The sequence below is a fragment of the Puma concolor genome, chromosome D2 (genome assembly GCF_028749965.1).
Source record: "Puma concolor isolate L17-30 chromosome D2, mPumCon1.1.hap2, whole genome shotgun sequence".
In the NCBI taxonomy this organism is placed as follows: Eukaryota; Metazoa; Chordata; class Mammalia; order Carnivora; family Felidae; genus Puma; species Puma concolor.
The window spans coordinates 74,045,398-74,066,218 of record NC_141677.1 but is presented as its reverse complement, the minus strand read 5'-3'; the positions used below and the strand labels follow the sequence as shown (position 1 = coordinate 74,066,218).

At 49.3% G+C, this 20,821-nt stretch overlaps 1 protein-coding gene across 2 annotated transcripts in view; it reads left to right on the top strand.

The window, feature by feature from the left end:
• The first annotated feature begins 217 nt into the window (after positions 1-217).
• GFRA1 (GDNF family receptor alpha 1) overlaps positions 218-20,821 on the top strand; it is a 212,998-nt gene continuing 192,394 nt past the window's right edge. For both annotated transcript variants that reach the window (XM_086680959.1, XM_086680958.1), the window contains exons 1-4: positions 218-366; positions 668-967; positions 1,772-2,065; positions 3,271-3,354. In XM_086680959.1, coding sequence (XP_086537085.1) covers positions 928-967; positions 1,772-2,065; positions 3,271-3,354 — 418 coding nt within the window. In that variant the 5' untranslated portion in view covers positions 218-366; positions 668-927. The remainder of the gene's footprint in view (positions 367-667; positions 968-1,771; positions 2,066-3,270; positions 3,355-20,821) is intronic.

Genomic DNA, 20,821 nt, shown 5'->3' with positions numbered 1-20,821 from the left:
ATGAGCCCGAGTCCAGGGCTCTGGGCGAGTGTGTGCACGGCGCGGACACCCGGGAGGCAGCGGTCGCACGGCGGGTAGGGGCGCGCGAACCGGGTTTCGGCCCCAGCCGGGACGTCGGTTCCCTATGGCCCCGCTGCCTCCGAAAGGAGGCGAGCCCAGGGAGGGGAGGGGGGACGGCGACCGGGGACGGCGATTGGTGGTTTGGGTGAAGAGGGCCGGCAGCGGAGCCAGCGAGCTGGCTGGAGGAGGGGGCGGCGAACTTCCAGGGAGAAGGGGCTCTTTCTGCGCCAGGGCTGGAGGAAGAGCTGCTGCCGCCGTGTGCTTCGACTCCCGGCAGCTGCTGGCTCCGCTCGCAGCGCTCGGAAAGTAACGTTATTTATTTATTTGCTTGCGTTCAGCCTCTTGGGTTGGACCCGATAGACGCCCCTTGGACTTTGGGAGCCCGCTTCCGACCTCTCCAGCCCCCGCCCTGCCCTTGCGGGCGGCTCCCCGGAATACACGTACATGCCCTCCCCCCCGCGCCCCTTTCCTGCGCCCCGACCGGGTTAGGGGTGGGCCCTCACCCGGGAGCTAGAAAGTCCCCCAAGGCGGGAGCAGGGGAGGGCAGAGGGGCGGGGGAGGCTCTAGCGCTCCCGGCTCTCATTTCAAAGCGCGCTCTCCCTTCCAGGTTGGGTCAGACCTGAACCCCTAAAAGCGGAACCGCCTCCCACCTTCGCGCCAGCCGCCCGCCGGGAGCTGAGTCGCCGGCGGCGGCGGCGGCGGCGGCGGACGGACCCGGGAGTTTCGTCTCGCACTGGATGGAGCTGAACTTTGGGCGGCCAGAGCAGCGCGGCCGTCCGGGGAACGCTGTATGCTGAGCTTCCCCGGAGAGACCCAGCGGCGGCTCGGGATTTTTTGGGGGGCGGGGACCAGCTGCGCGCCGGCACCATGTTCCTGGCGACCTTGTACTTCGCGCTGCCGCTCCTGGGTAAGTCGAGGCCGCCGCTAGCTTTCCTACCCGCTGAGTCCGAGGGGTCCTCGCGGCAGCCCCTTCGAATTGCAGTGCGGTGGCGCTGGGTGTGGGCGGGCGAAGTTTCATTTGGGGGAAGGGGATCGTGAATCCTCAGCACGCTGGGCTTCGGAGGCGGGGATGGCGCGGCACTTGCCCGCAGCTTTTTGTGCTTGGTTTTTAATTTCTGTGCCTTTTCATGCCCTATCTTGGCGGAGAGCGAAGGGGTCCGAGTCCTCCAGCCCCGGGACCCGCGCCTCCAGCGAGTCTCGGGAGCCTGCGGAGGCGCAGCGGGCAGGTGTGGTGTGGGCCAGCATTGGACTGGGAGAGCAAACTTGGAAGGGAAAACTTTTTCCACCGAATAGCGTCTGAGCGCTCCCCGCCCGGCCGGCCGCGGACCGGGGCTCGTCCGCCCCGCGCCCGGCCCGCAGCCGCCCTCCTGTTCGGAAAGCCCCGGGTTGCAGTCGGGTGGGGCCGAGCAGCTGCTCCCGCCGGCCTCTGCCCCGGAGCGGCGGGGCGGGCACGCGCGGTGGGCGGCGCGCGCTGCGGGGCAAACCGCGAAAAGCCCGCAAAGCCTGGCTGGCTGGGGATCGGCGTGGGGGGTGGGGAGACCAAGGAGGCAGGAGGTCCCGGGGCGGGAAAAGGACTCCCCGGCGTAGAGGGGCGGGCCCGTTGGCTGCGCAGGGCACCCCAGAAGCCCGCTCTAGCGCGCGCCCTCCCCGGAGCCTGGGGCTTCGGGCCCCTGCCCAGCTGCCCTCACGCTCCCTCCCCCTCCGCCCGTAGACCTGCTCCTGTCGGCGGAGGTGAGCGGCGGGGACCGCCTGGACTGTGTGAAAGCCAGCGATCAGTGCCTGAAAGAGCAGAGCTGCAGCACCAAGTACCGCACGCTGAGGCAGTGCGTGGCGGGCAAGGAGACCAACTTCAGCCTGACATCCGGCCTGGAGGCCAAGGACGAGTGCCGCAGTGCCATGGAGGCCCTCAAGCAGAAGTCTCTCTACAACTGCCGCTGCAAGCGGGGTATGAAGAAGGAGAAGAACTGCCTGCGCATCTACTGGAGCATGTACCAGAGCCTGCAGGGTACGCGCCCGCCGTCCTCGCCCCCCCACCCCTCCCCCTCCCACCTCTCCCCCTCCCCCCTCAAAGGCAGGCGGGCCCCTCGGCCGGGTCCCGCTGACCTCATCCGCGACTCGCTTCTCCCCAGCTGCAGAATGAGGACCTTTCATTGGCCCCCAGGGACAGCCGCAGCTGGTGTTTGCTGCCTCCCGAGCAGCATTGTTGGGGCCTGGTTGTTGGAAAACCCATGAGGGGGTGGGGGACACCCCCGGGCCCCCGCTGACCTCTCTGAAACCTGGTCAGAGCATCCGAGCAGGAGCCCGTTAAAAGACTTGGCAGGAACTCACAACTTTTCTCCAAGGAGAGCTGGCTTCAGAGAATAATAATACAAAGACTTGCCCTGAATCGTGTCCGGACTCTCTCCCCTTTCTTCCTTTCTATCTATTCTGACATCAGATAAAGAATTAAGAATAAAAGGTCCAGTAGAATCTATTCTATCTTAACCCCCCACAAACCTGATCAAAGGCAGATGTGTGAGAAAGCATTTGTCATCTTAGATTCCCTGAGTCTTGAACCAGCTGGTGTGGTTCAAACCCCAGTTAACACAGAAGTGGCTTTGAGAGAAAAAGGACCACTTGTCACAACCATCCATTCCAAGGGGAATTTGGGGGTCCTTGTGTGCCAGAGGTGTCTGAGGTTTGTAAATCTAACACAAACGTTCAGTGCATTCATTCTCCATGGAGACTCACACCAAGAATTTGTAACCTACAGACTTGACCTCTCAGCTGCCACTTCCTCCAGAACCTATGCCTGTTGAATAGCCAGCATACCGGCTTTCTGACCACATGCCATGTTTAAGAGCAAAGACACGGGGGGCCTCTTTTGGGCCACCTTTCTTCCATTGGCTCCTGGAGGCAAGCTGGGCTGGTGACATCACTGGTTTCTTCCTCTCCTATTTCATTCCTTTGCAAAGAGTGGGAGAGTTTTCGGGCAAGATCAGGCTGGGTTGCTCTCCAGTGTTTTCATGGCACTCTGGGGAGAGCAAGGACAACAAAGGCGGAGGGAGGGAAAAATATCCATGGCCGAATAGATGCCTTTGAGATCTTTGAAGGTTTCAGCATCTTTTTGTTACACAATCATAGCATAATTAGAATTTAGATTCAATAACAACAACTCTCTGAAATATGCCTGCTTTCCAGATCTAAGCCCAGTCATTCTGTTGTTTTTAGGAAATGATCTGCTCGAAGATTCCCCTTATGAACCAGTTAACAGCAGATTGTCTGATATATTCCGGGTGGTCCCATTCATACCAGGTAAGCAGATTCGTGCTTCCACTCTGATGCCTCTGCCTGCTTGAAATCCATTGGCTTGCATTCGCTTTGGCTCTCAGATAGTGTATAAGTAGATATTGGAATGGCACAGTGTTTCTGGGAAATTAGAAGTAGGATGATGATAATGAAGAGGCAGAATGCCTAGAGATGATTGTATGACTTGAAAGTAATTCTAAATGAAGTAATGTGGTGTGGTGATTTGAAAGGTTGGAGGGAGGTGATTTGGTTGCATTTTGTTTTCACATTGAAATATGATTGGCTGGCTCTTGCATAGGGAGTGCTACTTCTGTCTGTAGGTGGCAATCATATTCCCTTCTTGCTACACACCATTCACTGTGCCTCCCTGCAAAGGGATCAGTTTAAATGATGCCGCTTACTTTCCGAGACTTCTGAAGATAATCTTAGATTGTTGAAGAATCTCGGACGGACCCACGGGTCTGCCTTTGATTTGAAAGATTAAACTCTACCATTTGTTAACAATTCTATTTTTAATTTTTCCTGAGCAAGTGTGGGCATGTATAAAAGAATGTATTACTGCTCCAATGGCCCTTTAAAAAGTGGTCTCGCTTCCCGGGATTTGTTTGGTCTCCTTTTGCAGTTCTACATTTGTTTTGGAAGTGCACTGCGTTGTAGAATTACGTTTTTCATAACACTGGCGTTCAGGCAGCTCCATAAATAATGAGCAAGGTAGTAGTTTCTCTTAATGACATACAGATTCCAGACTGATGTTGCCTTTCTTTGTTTACAGTTAAGACATTTTCTCAAGTGTATACAGCCGTCACAGATTATATGTTTTCTTGGTGGTTCTACATGGCGGTTCATGTTGAATTCTATGAGATGATGGTTTGTGACTGGTGAGGGTGTCCTGGTTTCTAACGTTTCTAAACGTTTTCTGTTTTCCTGCAGAAAGCCATAGACAGCCAAGGGAGTGTGTAAATAGTGATACTATGTGTGGGTGTATTATACATACATTCACAGACATCCTTTGAGTACCTACTACGTTCTAGCCATTGGGATTTTGGCAGTGAGCCAGACAGATGTCACCCCTGCCCTCATGAATCTTAGAGACAGCCAGCAACTGGCGTTTATTAAGCCCCTCTTATATTCCAGGCACGATGTTAAGAGCTTTTCATCATGAACTTAGGTAACAATCTTCACGTGTATCTTAGATATTATTATTTCCACTTTAGGAATGAAGCAGTTGAAGCAGTGTGAAGTCAGGAAACCAACCCAAGACCACAAAGCTCATGATCAGTGACACCAGAATTTAAACCTAGATTTGTCTGATTCTAGGCTTTTGTAATATCTGCCCCTAGCTGTTCAGGGCGCGGTCTTTTGACCAGTGGCGTGGACATCGCCTGGGAATTGGTTAGAAGCGTGGGATCTCAAGCTCCATCCCAGACCTACTGAATTAGAATTTGCACTTTAAGAAAATCCCTGGACTGGGTGCTTCATATACACATAAAGCTTGAGAAGCATTCTTCTACATTATTCTGTTTTTTTGATTCAGAGGAAAAAAAGTGTGTGTGTGTTTGTGTGTGTGTGTGTGTGTGTGTGTGTGTGTGTGTGTGTGTGGGCGTGCGCACATCTACACGTTTTCTGGGATAAGATACAAGGGTATAAGTTTAGCACCAGAGGCATTCGTGTATTATCTAAACAATACTGATAATTTCCACTCCAAATCCCTACTAATGCTCCCTGTCCCCTTGGCCCCTCTAAGGCAGTGTCTCAAGCCCTGGAAGAAAGACCCACAGACACATCTGGGCTCTCATGGGAGCAAGTCTGTAGGAGCTGGGGTGGGATATGGCACACGGCATACTGGAGGCGAACCTGACCTTCCTGGTCCTTTGAGGAGCAGTGCCTCCTGCCTGAACCTGCCCTGGGGAAGACTTACTCCTTAGTCTTTGTCCTAAGATGCTTGGAGGGATTGAACCCCCCCCTGGGTACAGTAGGAGTGAGGAGGTGGGCAAGGAAGAAGGTTCATTTGGGTTTTAATTTCAGAACTGCGGGGCGCCTGGGTGGCGCAGTCGGTTAAGCGTCCGACTTCGGCCAGGTCACGATCTCGCGGTCCGTGAGTTCGAGCCCCGCGTCGGGCTCTGGGCTGATGGCTCGGAGCCTGGGGCCTGTTTCCGATTCTGTGTCTCCCTCTCTCTCTGCCCCTCCCCCGTTCATGCTCTGTCTCTCTCTATCCCAAAAATAAATAAACGTTGAAAAAAAAAATTTTTAATTTCAGAACTGCTATGGACGATAGGACTTCAGCAAACTCATTTTCCCTGTCGGGGTCTCTCTTTGCTTGGTATAATGAGACCACTGAAGTAACTAATCTCTAGTCCTGACAGCTCATGATTCTGATGGAAGATTGAAGTCACCTCCAGAGCCCATTCACTATGGTCTGCAGTGGTATTTTCAATCCTTGCCTTCATTCTACACTTCAAAGGGCTTGGCCATTCTCAGATACCACTGGTTCGTCTGAATTTCTTTTATGAACTTTGGAAGTTCTTCTGCATGGACCAAGTTTCACTCATTCATTTTCTTGGATCCCTTTCTCAGCCAGGTTTCTTTCCATAGCAGATAGGAGCCTGAGGTTGCGAGACCGGTCCTGCTGAGAACCCAGAAGTCATAATGAATTAATCAGAGCCAGGAAGGCCTTGTCAGGAGCTAGGTTTTATTTATTTTTAAAAAAAAATTTTTTTTTTCAACGTTTATTTATTTTTGGGACAGAGAGAGACAGAGCATGAACGGGGGAGGGGCAGAGAGAGAGGGAGACACAGAATAGGAAGCAGGCTCCAGGCTCTGAGCCATCAGCCCAGAGCCCGACGCGGGGCTCGAACTCACGGACCGCGAGATCGTGACCCGGCTGAAGTCGGACGCTTAACCGACTGCGCCACCCAGGCGCCCCAGGAGCTAGGTTTTATATCTCAAGGGCATTGAATTTAGGTTCCAGTGCTAATGAGCTTTGACCTCTGACAGTGACCGTGTCCCCTGAGTGGGCCTAGGGAAGCCAAATGGAACCTTGAGAGGCTTTAAGTCGTTGAATAATGCATCTTATCCAGTTTGGCATTTGTAGGATAGAGAAAGACAGAAGAGCAGGATGACGAATGTTGCTTTCGTGGTTTGAATCCGAGTTTCTAGAACATCTCTTCTGTCTTGAAAAGCTCTCTGATGAAACCAGGACAACAGGGCCTCTGCCTTTTACAGATATGGTAGCAATCACAGTTTCCATATTTGGGTTTCTTTGCCTAATGTGAAGAGAATGTTTATCCACGTACATTAAATGTGAACTGAATTGTCTCACCGAACAAGACATGTTTGACGTTCTTGTGTTTCCATTTTCTTTGGGCTTCTCAAACCCACAGCCATCTTTGCCATTGTTTACTTGATCACCAAAGGCTGTGTTGACGTGCGATCAGTGGCCTGGCAGGAACAAGGAAGGGAGGAAAAGAAGATAGAGTCTAAAACCTGTCATCTCTGGTCTGAAGCCTGCGCTGCAGGAGGGAAATCAGACAGTCTAGTCAGGCGAGAACTGGGGAGCTGCAGTGGGGAGTTGGAGGGACAGCCCTTGTGGAAACGTGTTGGTGGAAGCATTTGACCTTAAAAACACTTTTAAGGGCTCAAGGAGGTGCCTTTGTTGTGGGTTGATGCCAGAGTGGTTCTTAGAGGTCTCAAATGGGAAGAACCAGACCGTGAGGGGGAGTGCACAAAGGAAGGAGGGAGCCAGTGCCAAAGGAGGTTGGAGGAGAGGAGAGAACACGGAAAAGTGTCTTGGGAGCCAAGAGAGCAGAGCCACGTGGGCATATGGAGCCCCAGAGGACAGACCTACCACGTTTGTTTCACCTCTACCGTAACTTTCTGCTCTTTTCACCTCGCCTTTTCTTCTTCGTGAAAGTCCTAGAAACAGCAAAAAGTACATAGTGATTCGAAAGGGACATGAATGCGTTGGCCGTGCTTTTGGACTCTCTAGGGGGAGAGCAGAGTAACGAGAAATTTGGAAGGCACAGTGGCTGCCAAGAAAAGCCTGAGGATGGACAATCAGAGGGGAATATAAGCACCTCTATGGCAGCAAGGGAAAAAGAGGGCTTCAGGGTCTAAAAGTATTGACTGGGAGGTTGGGTTTTGTAGAGAAGAGTCAAGAGACGCCAGCCTTTCTCAAACATAACAAAAGCTGATGGTACTGCAGGCAAGAGACAAGATAGAGGTGGGGAAAGGGCGCTATTAGGATTTGAACATGCTGACTCTGGTTTGGGGAAAGACAAAGGTCTAGCCCTCTAGCTCTGTCATCATTTCCTGCCGAGTCCCAGGAGTGGCTTAGACCTTCCCAGGAAGCCTTAGGATCTTGACATTGGTTCCCACATACTTGGAAATCTATTGCTTCAGGAGAAGATGGCCCTAAACACTCTTTTGAGTATGGCTTCTCTTTTTCTGAATGATGTTATGAATAGTTAGCCATGTTGAACATTTCTGTTTTAATGTGCCATCGTATTTATGTCAGTATGAAAAAAAAAAAGCTTTCTTAAAACTTTTATATATTGAAGATGGGTCTTATAAGGTCCTGCGCTATCTTGTGAAATCAGGACACGAGAGAGGTGTTTGTAAATACCAAGTCCTGGGGTGTCTGGTGGCCCTTTGCTTTGCACTCGGCTCTCCAAAACAACTCTAATCACGTTTTGCCAATAGTTTAGAACCCCCGCTGTTCCTTGTCTGGCAAACTCCTCAGCAGGCCGGCTGGCGCCTGCCCTCCTTCTACAAACCCCGTCACCTCCTCTGCACTCAAGCGCACCGAGCAGTCCATTCCCCAGGTATTCCATGTGCATTCGCTGTTTTGTGCCTTTGCACATGCTCTTGCCTCTGTTAGTGCCTCGACACGTAGATCCAACTTCATCTCTGAGGGCTGTGCTGGATTCCCCCAGACAGGCACCCTCTACTCAGGACTCTTTTATGCTGCATTTTGCTCTTGCCTTTATGATAGCAGTTTATCACAGTGTATTGAGCGGCCTTATGTATGTGTCTGTCTTTCCCGCTGGAAAGTTAGGGACCTGCTTGTTATGCCGAGTTTCCTGTCAGCATGGAGCATTCTTCCTGGCTCTGAGTAGCCATCTTGTTAACCATGGGTGCTTGGATATCAGGGAAGGGCCTTAGAGGTCTAGTCTGACCTTCTGTTTTTACAGAATTGAAGCTCAGAGAGGGGAAGTGATTTGGCCAGGGCCACACTGCCTGAGGGTGGCCTCTAAGACCTTTGCCAGGACATGGCAATGCCATAGGCCACTGTTGGCCTCTTTCTGTTCTGCATGCTTTCTGGACAAACTTCATCCGTTCCTGGGATAGAAGCTACCGCTTAGACCGACCACTCAGTGCCTTCCCTCTAACTCCAGCCTCTCCAGAGCTCTCAACCAACATTTCCAGCTGTGTCTTGCACAACTCCGTCCGGATGTGTCTCAGTTACTTCACACCCAACGCATCCAAGACGGATCTCACCATCTCTCCCCTTTTCTCCTTACACCCTTCTCTTTCCGACTCTCCTGTCTTACATGTGACATTGTCTGCCTAAATCGTAAGCTTTGGGGTTACTTCCACCCTGTCTGCCATTCTCATTCCTCACCCAGACCCATCACCAAGTCTTTTGCAGTCCACCAGCTGTCTTTTGAATTGCTCTCCTCTCTCCATTCCCTAAATATACTCAACTTGCACTTGAATGTTACATTGACCTTCTTATTGCCATCACTGTGTCAAGTTCCTCTCAATCCAACCTGGCCTTCTCATTGGCAGGGCTTATCTTAGCACCCTGGTGACCGGTAGGAACAATCTGGCTTCAGTTTTCCTCCGTAGATCCTTCCACTAACTGACTTTCCATCTCACCGCAGCTGCCCTGCGTCCAAACAAGCCAGGCCACTGTCTGCTGTCCCACCAGTGCCCTGGGCAGCTTCGTGCGTCCACACCTTTGTGGGTACCAGTGCTGGAGAATGAACTTATGCTCTGAGGCCTACCGGCCTGGGTGCATCCTAGCCCTGCCACTCACTTCGTTTTGGACACATCACTTGAGCTCACTCTGCCTCAGGTTCCTCGGATATAAAATGAGATGAAGGTTATTACCTTATAGGTTCTTGTGGACTTGAAGACACTATATGTAAAATACTGGACAGAAGCATCGTTGATCCCCAGGAAGTCTCAGCCACTTTTCATGTGGTGCCAAGGTCACGTTAGCTGTTGGCTCGCTCCTGATTCCAAGACCGGGACTCTTTTCAGCAGACCTTGTTCCCTGGTCATGGAACAACGATTCTATATCTTGAAAAGGATGGCCATCCCAAGGCTTCAGGAAGGCTGCTCATAAACTGCCTGGGACAAAAATGAAAAATCTATCCTTTATCTAAGGGCCCTGGAGGAAAGGCCTGTCTCTTAATAACCCTGTTTGAGTCTTAACTTCCCTTTGGGGAAAGTCTTCCGTATTCCTGCTCTGAATCCCCCTGTTCCTCTGGGGCCCTGTTTTTATGTTCTTTGGTCAGAGGTGCCTGTGCTGCAGGTGGTGATAACCCGGGGTGGGGGCTCTTCCTGTGTTTAAGGATTCTTGTGATCAGCTTTCCCTTCTCAGCTTGACTGATTCCCATTCTTCTAACCTCTGCTCATAAATCTGCTCTCCAACGCCCCTCATAGCAGGAAGAATTACTGCTCCCTGAGAAGGGCATGCCTTAAACCTGGGAGATGCGTCCGTCTCCACAGGCCGTGCTGAGTACACTTACATTTCACTTTCGCAGACCATGACTTTCGGTTTTTATTTTCTCCCTCTCTTAGTCCCTCAGCAACTCATTTTTTTTGTAGAATAATAAGAAATTACAAACAAGTAAAAAAGGAAAAGGAATTTAAATCAGCCTTAGTCACAGCTCCCAAAGATAGCCACTGTAAACATGTTGATATGAGACTTTCCAGAATGTGTTTTCCTTTAAATGTGAACGTGTATATACGTAGGTGTGTATACACACATCTACACACATGTCTTTTTTTTTTCTTTTTCCAGAAATAAGGTAGTCATAGGCTACATGTACTTTCTTACTACCTGCATGTTGACCCGAGGAATGTATGTCTTCTTGTATCACTGACCACTTCCCGAAGGCAAACTTTATTAGATTAACTGTCAACCTCGAGAAGTTTCATGGAGAAAACAGCAGGTCACTCCAGTGTCTAGATACTTATGGCCAAGGCCTGAATGTTCCAGTGAGGGATGTGAAGCTACAGAGAGCCAAATATTTTTGCATCGCAGGACCATAGGTCCTGTTACCGGAAGAGGGGAGATAAAACATCAGTACGTGACAGGTAACGGCATGAACTGAAGATTGTGACAAGGTGCAAAATTATTTATGGCCAATAGGTCTGTCCTCATTCCTTCTCCTTAGTCCTTGGAAGTGTTTCTTTCTGCCATCTCTTAATTTTTCTGCTGCCCAAGCTTATTCTTTCCACAAGATGCTCTTTCTTGGGTCTCTGGGATATAGTACTGAATTTGCAAAAGAAGGTGTCAAGTCAGGATTGTTTGGTCCATGGGGTACTGTTCAGGAGTCAGGAGACTGGTGTTCTGTCTCCAGCTTTATCCCTCACCAGCCAGGTGACCTTGGGCAAGTGTCTGCCCTTTCTGGGAGGTAGCCACTCCTTTGATAAAATGAGGGCAGTGGACTAGAATGGTCTTTAACGTATTTTCCTTCCTTTTCTAAAGGGCCTGCATATTGAATCTTGAATTATTCTGGGACAGACTGTTTTTCTTTGCAGCAATTTCTTCATACCAAAGAAACTTGTGATCTTGGTATATATATTTTTCATATTACTTACACTTATAAAGCATGATTTATGCAATATATACCTTACTTGAACCAGAATGTGTTTAAAGCATCTCATTTGAATACATGGGAGAAAATGAAACAAAATAAGAAGTGAGTGGGAAAAGAGGGACAAGGGGAAAATGAGATAGGAAAGAGAAAAATGAAGCCAGGAGTGAGTTCAGTAGACACAATGCACGTCATCAGATTATATTTAAACAAATTAAATCATCAGAAGCGCCGTGTTTGTTTTACAGAGGGATAAATAAAATCCCTGGATTGTAGATGGAGTAGGACTTTTGGAGGTCATTCTCGTCCAATCCCTTTATTTCACTGATAAGAAATCTGAGAGTTCCATAAATTTCTAGGGCAGTAGAACATAAATTGTGCAGGACAGTGATGACAAGTAAAATTAGGTGTGTGTTTGTTTTTAAATTGATATTCGAAACTCTCCACATCCTGGCATTTCCCCACCTCCTTTATATTGTCCTTCCCCTGCTCAGGTCTGTGCACCTGTTCTGAAGCCATACTTGGTTTTTCCACAGTTAGGGTGAGAACCACAGCCATTGGCTTTCGTTAAGGAGGTCGTTGTCTGTTGTTTTGGAATTGTTTCAGAGTAAGGGTTAATTACTAAGTCTCTGTTTGGCAACAGGAGCCGATAGCCGGAAGGTTAATTTTCATATTTTTTCGGCCCCCTTCAGAGACTTGTCTGCAGGGGAAAGTGAGAAATTATTTTTTGCTGTAAGCTCTCCCAGCCTTCAGATTAAAAAAAAAAAAATTAATCTTTCATCTGGAATTTTTTGTTAAAGAAGCTAACCGCTTCCCGTAATTTAGAGACTCCGCTAGCTGGGTCAGTGATGAAAACGAATGGGTGATTTGCATAAGGGGCTAATTTATTATGTCCCCTGGGCATTTCTTTCATCTCTTTCCATTCTAATTAATGTTCTAAGAGGGTCTATCACCATATCAGAAATTAGGGGTGAAAGCAGCCATTGTTAACCTTTATTCTTATGATTTTTTATCTTCTGTGATCTTTTAACCATTTGCTTTTCATATCCAAGAATTTACATAGATAGGGCTGGGGAGTGTGTGGAGAGGAGGTTTTGGGGCTGTGCTCCTTCACGAGCTTTATTCAAACAGTAGGTTGTTGTAAAAAAATAAAAATGACTCCGGATAGCTCTCCAACCACCGAGGGATTTGCAAAACATACAGAAGGGCACAACCATGGTGCAGAATTGTTTCTAAATTCGAGGCCTCTAAAACACATATAAACATGTATATGCACACAGAGGGAGATATGTTTGTACGTCTGCCTGTTCGTGTCTGCCTGTATTTATAGCGTATGCGTGAATGTGGCTATCTATATTATTAAGCATTTCGCCTCCAAAAGATCTTCCTTGACATGTGTTGCAGTTGGTTCTGGCTGTGACAAAGGCAGCTGTGTGTGAGAGAGTGTGACACAGCTGAGGAAAGGCAAGAGAACAAGCAATTTCTTCGAAAATCAATTGCAATTTACTCCTACTAAATTGGCCCAGGGTCCGCCCCATCCAAACATTAGCATATGACAGACTTTTAATCATTTGGTCAAATGGCCTATTTTTGGTCAAACCACAGTTCCCTCCGGGATGCTGCCCATCAGTACTAGAGCTCTGTAATCTCCAGACCTGCACTTTTTTTTGTTGTTGTTTTTTTTTTTTTTTTAAATTTTTTTTTTTTTCAACGTTTATTTATTTTTGGGACAGAGAGAGACAGAGCATGAACGGGGGAGGGGCAGAGAGAGAGGGAGACACAGAATCGGAAACAGGCTCCAGGCTCTGAGCCATCAGCCCAGAGCCCGACGCGGGGCTCGAACTCACGGACTGCGAGATCGTGACCTGGCTGAAGTCGGACGCTTAACCGACTGCGCCACCCAGGCGCCCCTGTTGTTTTTTTTTAAGTGGAGGTGAGTGTGGGGAGAGAGTCCCCCGGGGTGTCCCGGCTGATCGTCCTGCACTGCCCAGCCTGTTCATGGGCATTAGTTCCTTTCGGTCCCCCATGACACTTAGCAGCAGGTATTCTCTCTGATTTCCAAGACAGAGACCTGAGTCCAGAGAGGTTGAGTAGCTTTCCCAGGGCCACACTGCCCATGAGCGGAAGAGTGCAGATTTGTATCTTGTTCCTGTCTCCTTCTGCTGTTAAGTGATGAACTTTTCAACACAGGCCTGGACCCTTTAGTAAGGATATGCTGAAGGGAAGGAAGATCTGCTTCTCTCCCTCCTTAATTCCCCGTCTTGCCTGCTCTGTCTTCCACCTTCAAACACTGTTCGACAAAGGGCCTCTAAAGTTGAAATACGAGCCAATCTCTATTATTTTAATATTTATCCCTGCATTCTGTGGGGTTCTTAATTGACAACCGAAATCCAGAACACGCACGCTATTAAAACCATTCCTGCGGAACTGCAGAAATATTAACCAAAGAAGCAATTTCTGGATTGTATCTTTTTTTCATTGCACTGTGAGATGGAAGGCTTCTAAACTAGAGCAGAATGCCTAGGGCCATTTTTTGTCATGTTGTCATATAAATAGCATTACACAGTGGTAAAGAAAGGAATATGCAGTTTAGTCCCACTTTAAGGTGACCTAATATGCTATTCATTTGTCTTTCACCATGCTGGTACCACTTTCCTTTCTGTCCCTCTGAATGGTCTAAGAAGCACCATGCCGGCTGTTATTTCTATTACCCTTTGCACATTATCGTTTGGTATACAGTTAATAATGTATGAAAATAAGTATTGATTGCATTCTTTGTAGGAACAGGCCAGCAGGTTTCTTAAAGCCCATGTTTATGAAATGTTTCATTGATCCCTGTTACTATGAGTTTCAAATGCAGAAGATACGAGGAAATCCATGAATTCTGGGGAGCCCTCGTTGGAACCACCGTTTTCTTGTGCCCTTGAAGATAGTAAGTGGCGTTTGAATGGGAAAAGGAGTGACCGCACTGAAACTCGAACCATATTCCCCATGAGACGTCAAGAGGAATAAAAATAATAATAATTGCAACAGCTGAGAGAGGTCATTGACTAAGCGTTTCGCGTGGAATAATTTGTGTCAACCTTATTAAATGGTAGGTACGCTCAGCCCCACTTGGTGGATAAGGAAACCGAGGTCCACATGAGAAACTTGTGTAGGGGTACACACCTAGGCATTGGTTGAGCCACATTCTCATCCAGGAAGTCTGGTTCCAGAACCCAGGCTGTAGCCTCCATTTGCAAATATGTAAGAGGAGAGATAGTCTGGGAAAGTTAGGTGCACAAACTGCATGAAGGATTCTTAGGCACTTCGTACTGACTGACAGAGACAGTAGAGGCAGAGATAAAATATAATGCATATATTTATTTTAGGGTAAAGAGAAGAGTTGGTCAGTTTCTGTGATCTCTATCAATTTTCAGTACTTCAGCGTGTTGGAGTGACATTTCTGCCAAATTCCCTCATTGCATATTTATTTATTGAGAACTTACCAAGAGCCTAGTATGAAGCCTGGGTGATTCAGGAGTAAATAGGACCCAGCCATTGCCTTCTAAAACTTTTCTTTTTGGTTTAGGAATAGGTATAAACAAAAGAAGTCATGATGCAAAATGGTGAGTGATTGAGAAGAACTTCACCAGGCTCACAAGTAGCCCCAGGGAGGGCTATTCACCTGACTTGATGGGAGTTGTGGGTCAGAGAAGGCTTGCTGAAGGTGACTTGGGGCCGGGTTTTGAGGAACGGTTAGGAGTTTGGTAGGTAGAGATGGTTGGGGAGGGTATTCGAGGCAGGGGCAACGGCGTGGGCAAAGGCACGGAGTGTCCAGGGTGCTAGTGTTAAGTCGCTTGCTATGGCCGGAGCGCAAGGTACAGACTGTGGTGAGAGAAGAACGGGACAGAGAGGCGGGTTTGCCACACTCGGAGGCTTGGCCTTTGTCTCAGCAGAACCGGAGAAAGAGAAACCGGACTCCTTTACCTCAGCAGTGCTGCATTTTTAGGTTGAATCGTATGAAATTGCCACTTTTGGTAGGTCAGCGTGGCACAAAAGCAGAAGTCGCATCTGGTTCGGCTTAGTACGTTCTGTGTCCTCAAAGCATACAAGGGCTCTGGATGCTCCTAGACTAGAGGATGACGTAGGCCTGTTAGCATGAGTAGTAACTTCTTATCACACAGGGTACCTTCTGGGGAAGGAAACAGTGAGGCCAGGAGCCCTGGGCTATTAGCCTCCGTTCCTGATACCTTCTTCTTGCGGGGAGAGAAGGTGCACCAGGCCCCAGGATGCAAAGACCAAGCGCGCACAGCTTCCCATTTAGGTGCCAGCGGTGCACAGAGGCGCGGGGGTCAGTGGGGCCGCCTGGTCCTCGCAGGGTGGTCCTGGGAAGGCGGCTGGAGGCACCCGTAGAACAGATGACAGCAGAGCAGACGGGTGCCCGGAGGAATGAGTGCAGGAGGCAGAGTGGTCTGGAGCCAGGGCCTGGAGGGTCTTAATGATCGTGGTGGGAGAGAACGTCCCTGAAAATCATTCCTTCTATGCTGGGTTGCCTGGCGGGTAAGAGGAGGCCTCCGTTGGTGGGCGGTGGGAATGTGGACAGTCTGGGCCCCCTGAGAGGAATGAGTCTCCGCCTCCCTTTCTGCGTCATCCCCGTCCCAACCCCAGTGCTGCCCTCTGTCCTGGGCTCAGGATGGGCTTCTGCCTTTTCCCTTCGTGGCCAGTGGCTCAGGCTGTCTTCTTGGATGGGAGGCATGGCCCTCCCAGCTTCTCTGTGGACCTTTCAACCCCCGTTGGGTAGTACCTGTTTAGAGGACTCGACATAGGGGCTTGTGTTTCCTCTGTTTTCTCTATACTGTCTCATTCTTCTGGCTCCCTAATCCCGTGTCTCACTTGGCTGTTTCCTGCAGCAGTCTCTCGACTTGCTTCAGAACGTTTCGCAAGAGAGTGTCTGAATAAAAACTCAAAGATCCTAAATGCAAGGAGCTGTCTTAATTGAAAGAGATGCCCGCTCACCCCAGGGCACGCCTGGCGAGGGAAGGATTGAGGAGGGGCGGCTGCTGGAACTGGAGCCGGTAATTACTGCAGCTCACAGAGCTGGGTCTGAAGAAGTGACCGGACCCTCCCCTGTGTCCTTTCTTGAGCCCAGGGTGTGTTTATGACATTGTTTTCATGCTATTGTCGGAGGGGGAGCAGGGAGAGAGGGCGCTGCCCTTTTTGGCTGTAAGTGATCCCTGGGTAGGAACGCACCCAGAGCTGGGCAGCACTTTCCCACATGAAGAATCAGCAGGCAGACCATCTGCATTCATTCCAGAGATTGGGGTGGGACTGGGGAGGGGCAGGAGATGAGGTCCTGATGATCCGGGGAAATTATGAAATGTCTAAGAGCAGAGGCACAGAGCAAAAGTCTGGGGGTTAAGCACACCCAGATTTACGTGCCACGTTCCAGCACTTACTAGCTGTGGGAGCACGGGTAAATAGTTACCCAGTTCTAGGTTCTGTATCTCAAAATGGGGATAATAATAGTATCTAATGCATAAGGTTATTGGAGGTAACACTTAGGAAGAGTGCTCAGAAGCGCCCAGTAAATGGTGGCTGAGTGACTGCCAGTCTCTGCCTCCCTTCTTCCTCTCGCAATTTATTAGCACGAAACAGGAATGGTAGATTATTTGAGTGGATGTAGATATCTTCTGCTCTGAAAAAAAAAAAAATGACAAGGAGAAAAAGGAGAGGGAGACTTTAATAGCCGTACCTGAAGTGAAGATCACCAATTCAGTTCAGTCCAAAACATGGATTATCTACTCTAAAGTAACAGTAGTCACATTCTTGGAGAACTCTCTCTGTGCCTGGCACTGTGCTGGCTTCTAGGGACATGGTGGAGAACCAGAAAGAAAGCTCAGGGCAGAGTGAAGTGCCACGGAGGGAGAGGGGAGGAGGAGGAAAGACGAAAGGAACTCGATGGTAGAAAGAAAGTTCTAGAAGGAGGTGCCAGGGACTCCTGGGGTGCAGGGATCTGGGGAATGATTCCAGGGGAGCCAAGGCACACTGGTGGGAAAAGTAAAGGTGTTCACCCAGCACGGAAGTTTATATTGGATATGCTGATTCTGTGTTGAGTGGATGTGGGTGTGGTGAAAGCCTAGCGGGTTTTTATTACTATTATTATTTTCAAGGCTGTTTAAAAAATGTAATGTTTGCAAAACAAAGTGGAAACAGTCGACGCATTGTTTTCTCTTAGTGGTATAGGGTTCACTGGCTGTGGGTACTTTTTCATCCTTGTCTTCCAAATTGTAATTTTCAAAGATGAGACGTTTCATATTCAAGAGTTTCCTTTGTCTGAAATAAATTATTCATTTCTACCCAGTTTCAGAAACAATGAACATAATACTTAATGCATCACAATTAAGCGGGTGTAGTTTCATATAAAATTATGTTCTATGCATTTTGGTGGCAAACAAAGCAACGTCTCCTGTATCTTGTCGACACTTGTTCCTCATAAGCAAAACATAAAGATTAGAGACTCAGAAATGTGTTTGCTTTCCTCTCCTGGTGGAGGAGGGATAAGTTTAGACCCGGGCAGCCTCATTTTGACATTTCCCAGCTGTTGGTGGCTACCTCGCTCTGCAGAGAAAGTGAAGTTACTGCTTCTATATCGTGCATGGGGTCAGGTGAGGGTCAGAATTCTTGAACACGACCCATTCATCCTAGTCCCCTTTGTCTGGATTTGAGATCTCTCTGGAATCCTCTCACCGAAGGGCATTGGCTGGGAGTGACTTACTTTTGGGTTTGGTGGCCACTGCTGTTTGAATGCCGGCTGCTTTGTCACGTGTGCATTTACCAAGGGTCCGGCTCTTGGAGTACCCTTCTTGTGACAAGGACTCCTCGCGAGAGCAGGCATTGCCAGCTAGGGGTGAGCTCTCCAGAGTAATAAGCCTCTTCAGGCTTGAAGGTTTAGCTGTGATGGCCCCCAGGCATGTTTTTGAGATGCCTCCAACTCAAGTCCCAGCCCCGAGGTCAGAGTCAAAGCTGCTGTGGTTGCCAGAGAGCAGTTGTGAAGACATTAATTGTGAAATGCCTGCTGTCTGCCCAGCAGGAGGGTTCGCGATGCCTTCATAGGTTATTTTGTCTAATGCTCACAAAAGCCCTGAGTGTTGGCCTGGAGTGGGGGAGTGGGAGTGGGGAGGATTATTCACGTTTTACGTGAGAGGAAACCAAGAACTCAGAGAAGTCCAATGGTGTGCCTTAGGCTGCACAGCTAGCTGGTGGAGGATCCGGAACATGAGCCAAGTGCATCCAGCTCCAAAGGGCTAGCTCCTTTCATGCTCTTGTCGCCTCTTTGATTGTGAGGTCAAAACCCAAAGCAACCAAAGCAAGATGGATTCTCAGCTACCTCTGGTCTAAGCACTGGTTTGTATTTGAACGGGGAAAATGACGTCTTTCTAATTTTAGGGAGACTTAGGAAGAAGTCTCTGCACTTGGCCAGAAGTTTTCCCAGATGCTTCCCTGTTCTTGACCCTAGTTTAGTTTGTTGAGCACCTGCCATGACTGGCGGGACTGACCTTGGGCCCCCAAGGATATGGGCCCTCTCGCGGTCTTGGCTTCCTCTTGCGTGCTGGTGCCACACTGAGTCCCTTGCTCCCACCAATATTTCCTGCGTGGGGTTCAAAGGACCCTGGAGTCTGCACTCTCAATTTGAGGAGCTCCTTTTTAGAGTTTATCCATGTAACTGCCTGCTGGATAGTTCCATGAAGACATTCTGGCTAGAAGTCTGGCAAGTTCCCTATTAAGCTTGCCTTCCCTCTTCAACCTGGGGTGGGGGGGAGGGGAGGGGAGGCAGAGGCATGTTAGCATCTTAGGGAGGTGTTTTTCTATTTTGGGGGGAGCAGCGCCTGTGGTGGAAAGAATGCGGATTTGGAGTTGGGCCTGGGTTTGCATCCGGACTTCATCAGATCATGACTTAGGCAAGTTATTTCTGTCTCAGAAATTTCTTGATTTGTCAGATGTAGATAATATCTGCTCTGCAGAGTCACCGTGAGGTTGGGATCTCAGTGGTGTGTGTGTATAACACACTGTGCGGGGGCCTCAAAATGATAGAAGTTCTTTTCTTTTAATGCTTATTTATTTTTGAGAGAGAGAGTAGGGGAGGGGCAGAGAGAGTGTTGGTCAGAGGATCCGAAGCAGGCTCTGCACTGTCGGCACAGAGCCTGATGCGGGGCTCGAACTCACGAACCGTGTGATCACGACCTGAGCCGAAGTCAGACGCTTAACCGACTGAGCCACCCAGGTGCCCCTCTTTTTTTTTTTTTTTTTTTTTTAAGTTTATTTATTTTTAGAGAGAGGGCGCCAGTGAGTGTGAGTAGGGCTGGGACAGAGAGAACGAGAGAGAGAATCCCAAGCAGGCTCTACACTGTCAGCGCAGAGCCCGACACGGGGCTCGAACTCATGAACCGTGAGATCGTGACCTGAGCCGAAGCCGGACGCTTAACTGACTGAGCCACCCGGGCACCCCTCGAGAAGTTCTCACTGAGAAAATGAGAGTGCACTCATTGGCCTCGAGACATCTCACTGCACCGAGGGAAGGCGTTTGTGAGGGTGGCCCTTGTCTTGGCTTTCCAGTTTTCTTTCAGGTTCTGTGGCTGCTTCTGCAGACCCATTCGTGGGTTTGTAGTTGCAGTCTTGAGATGAACGATCGATGACCCCACCGCCTGTTTCCTGTGTGATACAGGGCGGCCACACCCCGTCGTATGCGCCGGCTGCCTGCCTCCCTTGTTATAATCTGCAGCCCTGCCTTTTGGGTGCTTAATTTGCCCCAACCTTCCCCGCAGCCTGGCACCTGAGCGGAGGGTCAGTCTTCGACTTGTTGCTCCACACACCCTCTCCCTTAGTTAAGAGAAAGTGCAGCACACACAGATGGACCTACCAGAAAGGGCTCTTATGCAGATCCGGCCGGCGCTGGGCTCATGCTGTGGGGAACCCTGGAGACTGAGGGAAGGAGGGTTCTTGCGGGTTCACACGCAGGGTGAGTATCCCGACTCGAACGGGAATTTTCCTACTAAGAGCAGGACCAGATAACTTTTTAGATAAGCACTCTGATGTGGGCCAGAAATTCCGGGCAAATATTTACCCTAGATGTAAAACACCAAGTTAAACGTTGTTTAGAAAACCCTAAAATAGAAAAATTTATACTCGGGGATTTATATTTGGTCATTGTAAACACAAAACAAAACAAAAGGACTGTGTTGTTTTCTGCTTCTTCTGAGCGGCCTCTTAGAATGCAGAATGACGACAACGCGGTGGCCTCCCTGGCCTGCCCGTTCCTGTACCTTCCCCTTGCTCGTTCAGCCTTCTTCCGTGTTCTCCTCTCAGAACATACCTCCCCCCTGACCAGAGTGACTCTGGTGACTTAGGTCTGTAATCCCTGACCATGGACTTGGCCCCGTCTCACCGGGGGGAACCTCATGAATCTCCACATGCTGAGCGTGGATGCCGGTGTTTCCAGACTTTCCTCCCCACCAGCTTCCAGGAGTAAAGGAATACTATAGACTGTGGTGTTTAAACTCCCAAAGGACTGGCCTTGGGGACTTGAGAAATTCTTGGCATGTGTCAAGTCCCTGGGTTTGAGTCTCTGAACGTCCCATTAAATAAGTTGCTTCTTTGGCTAGACC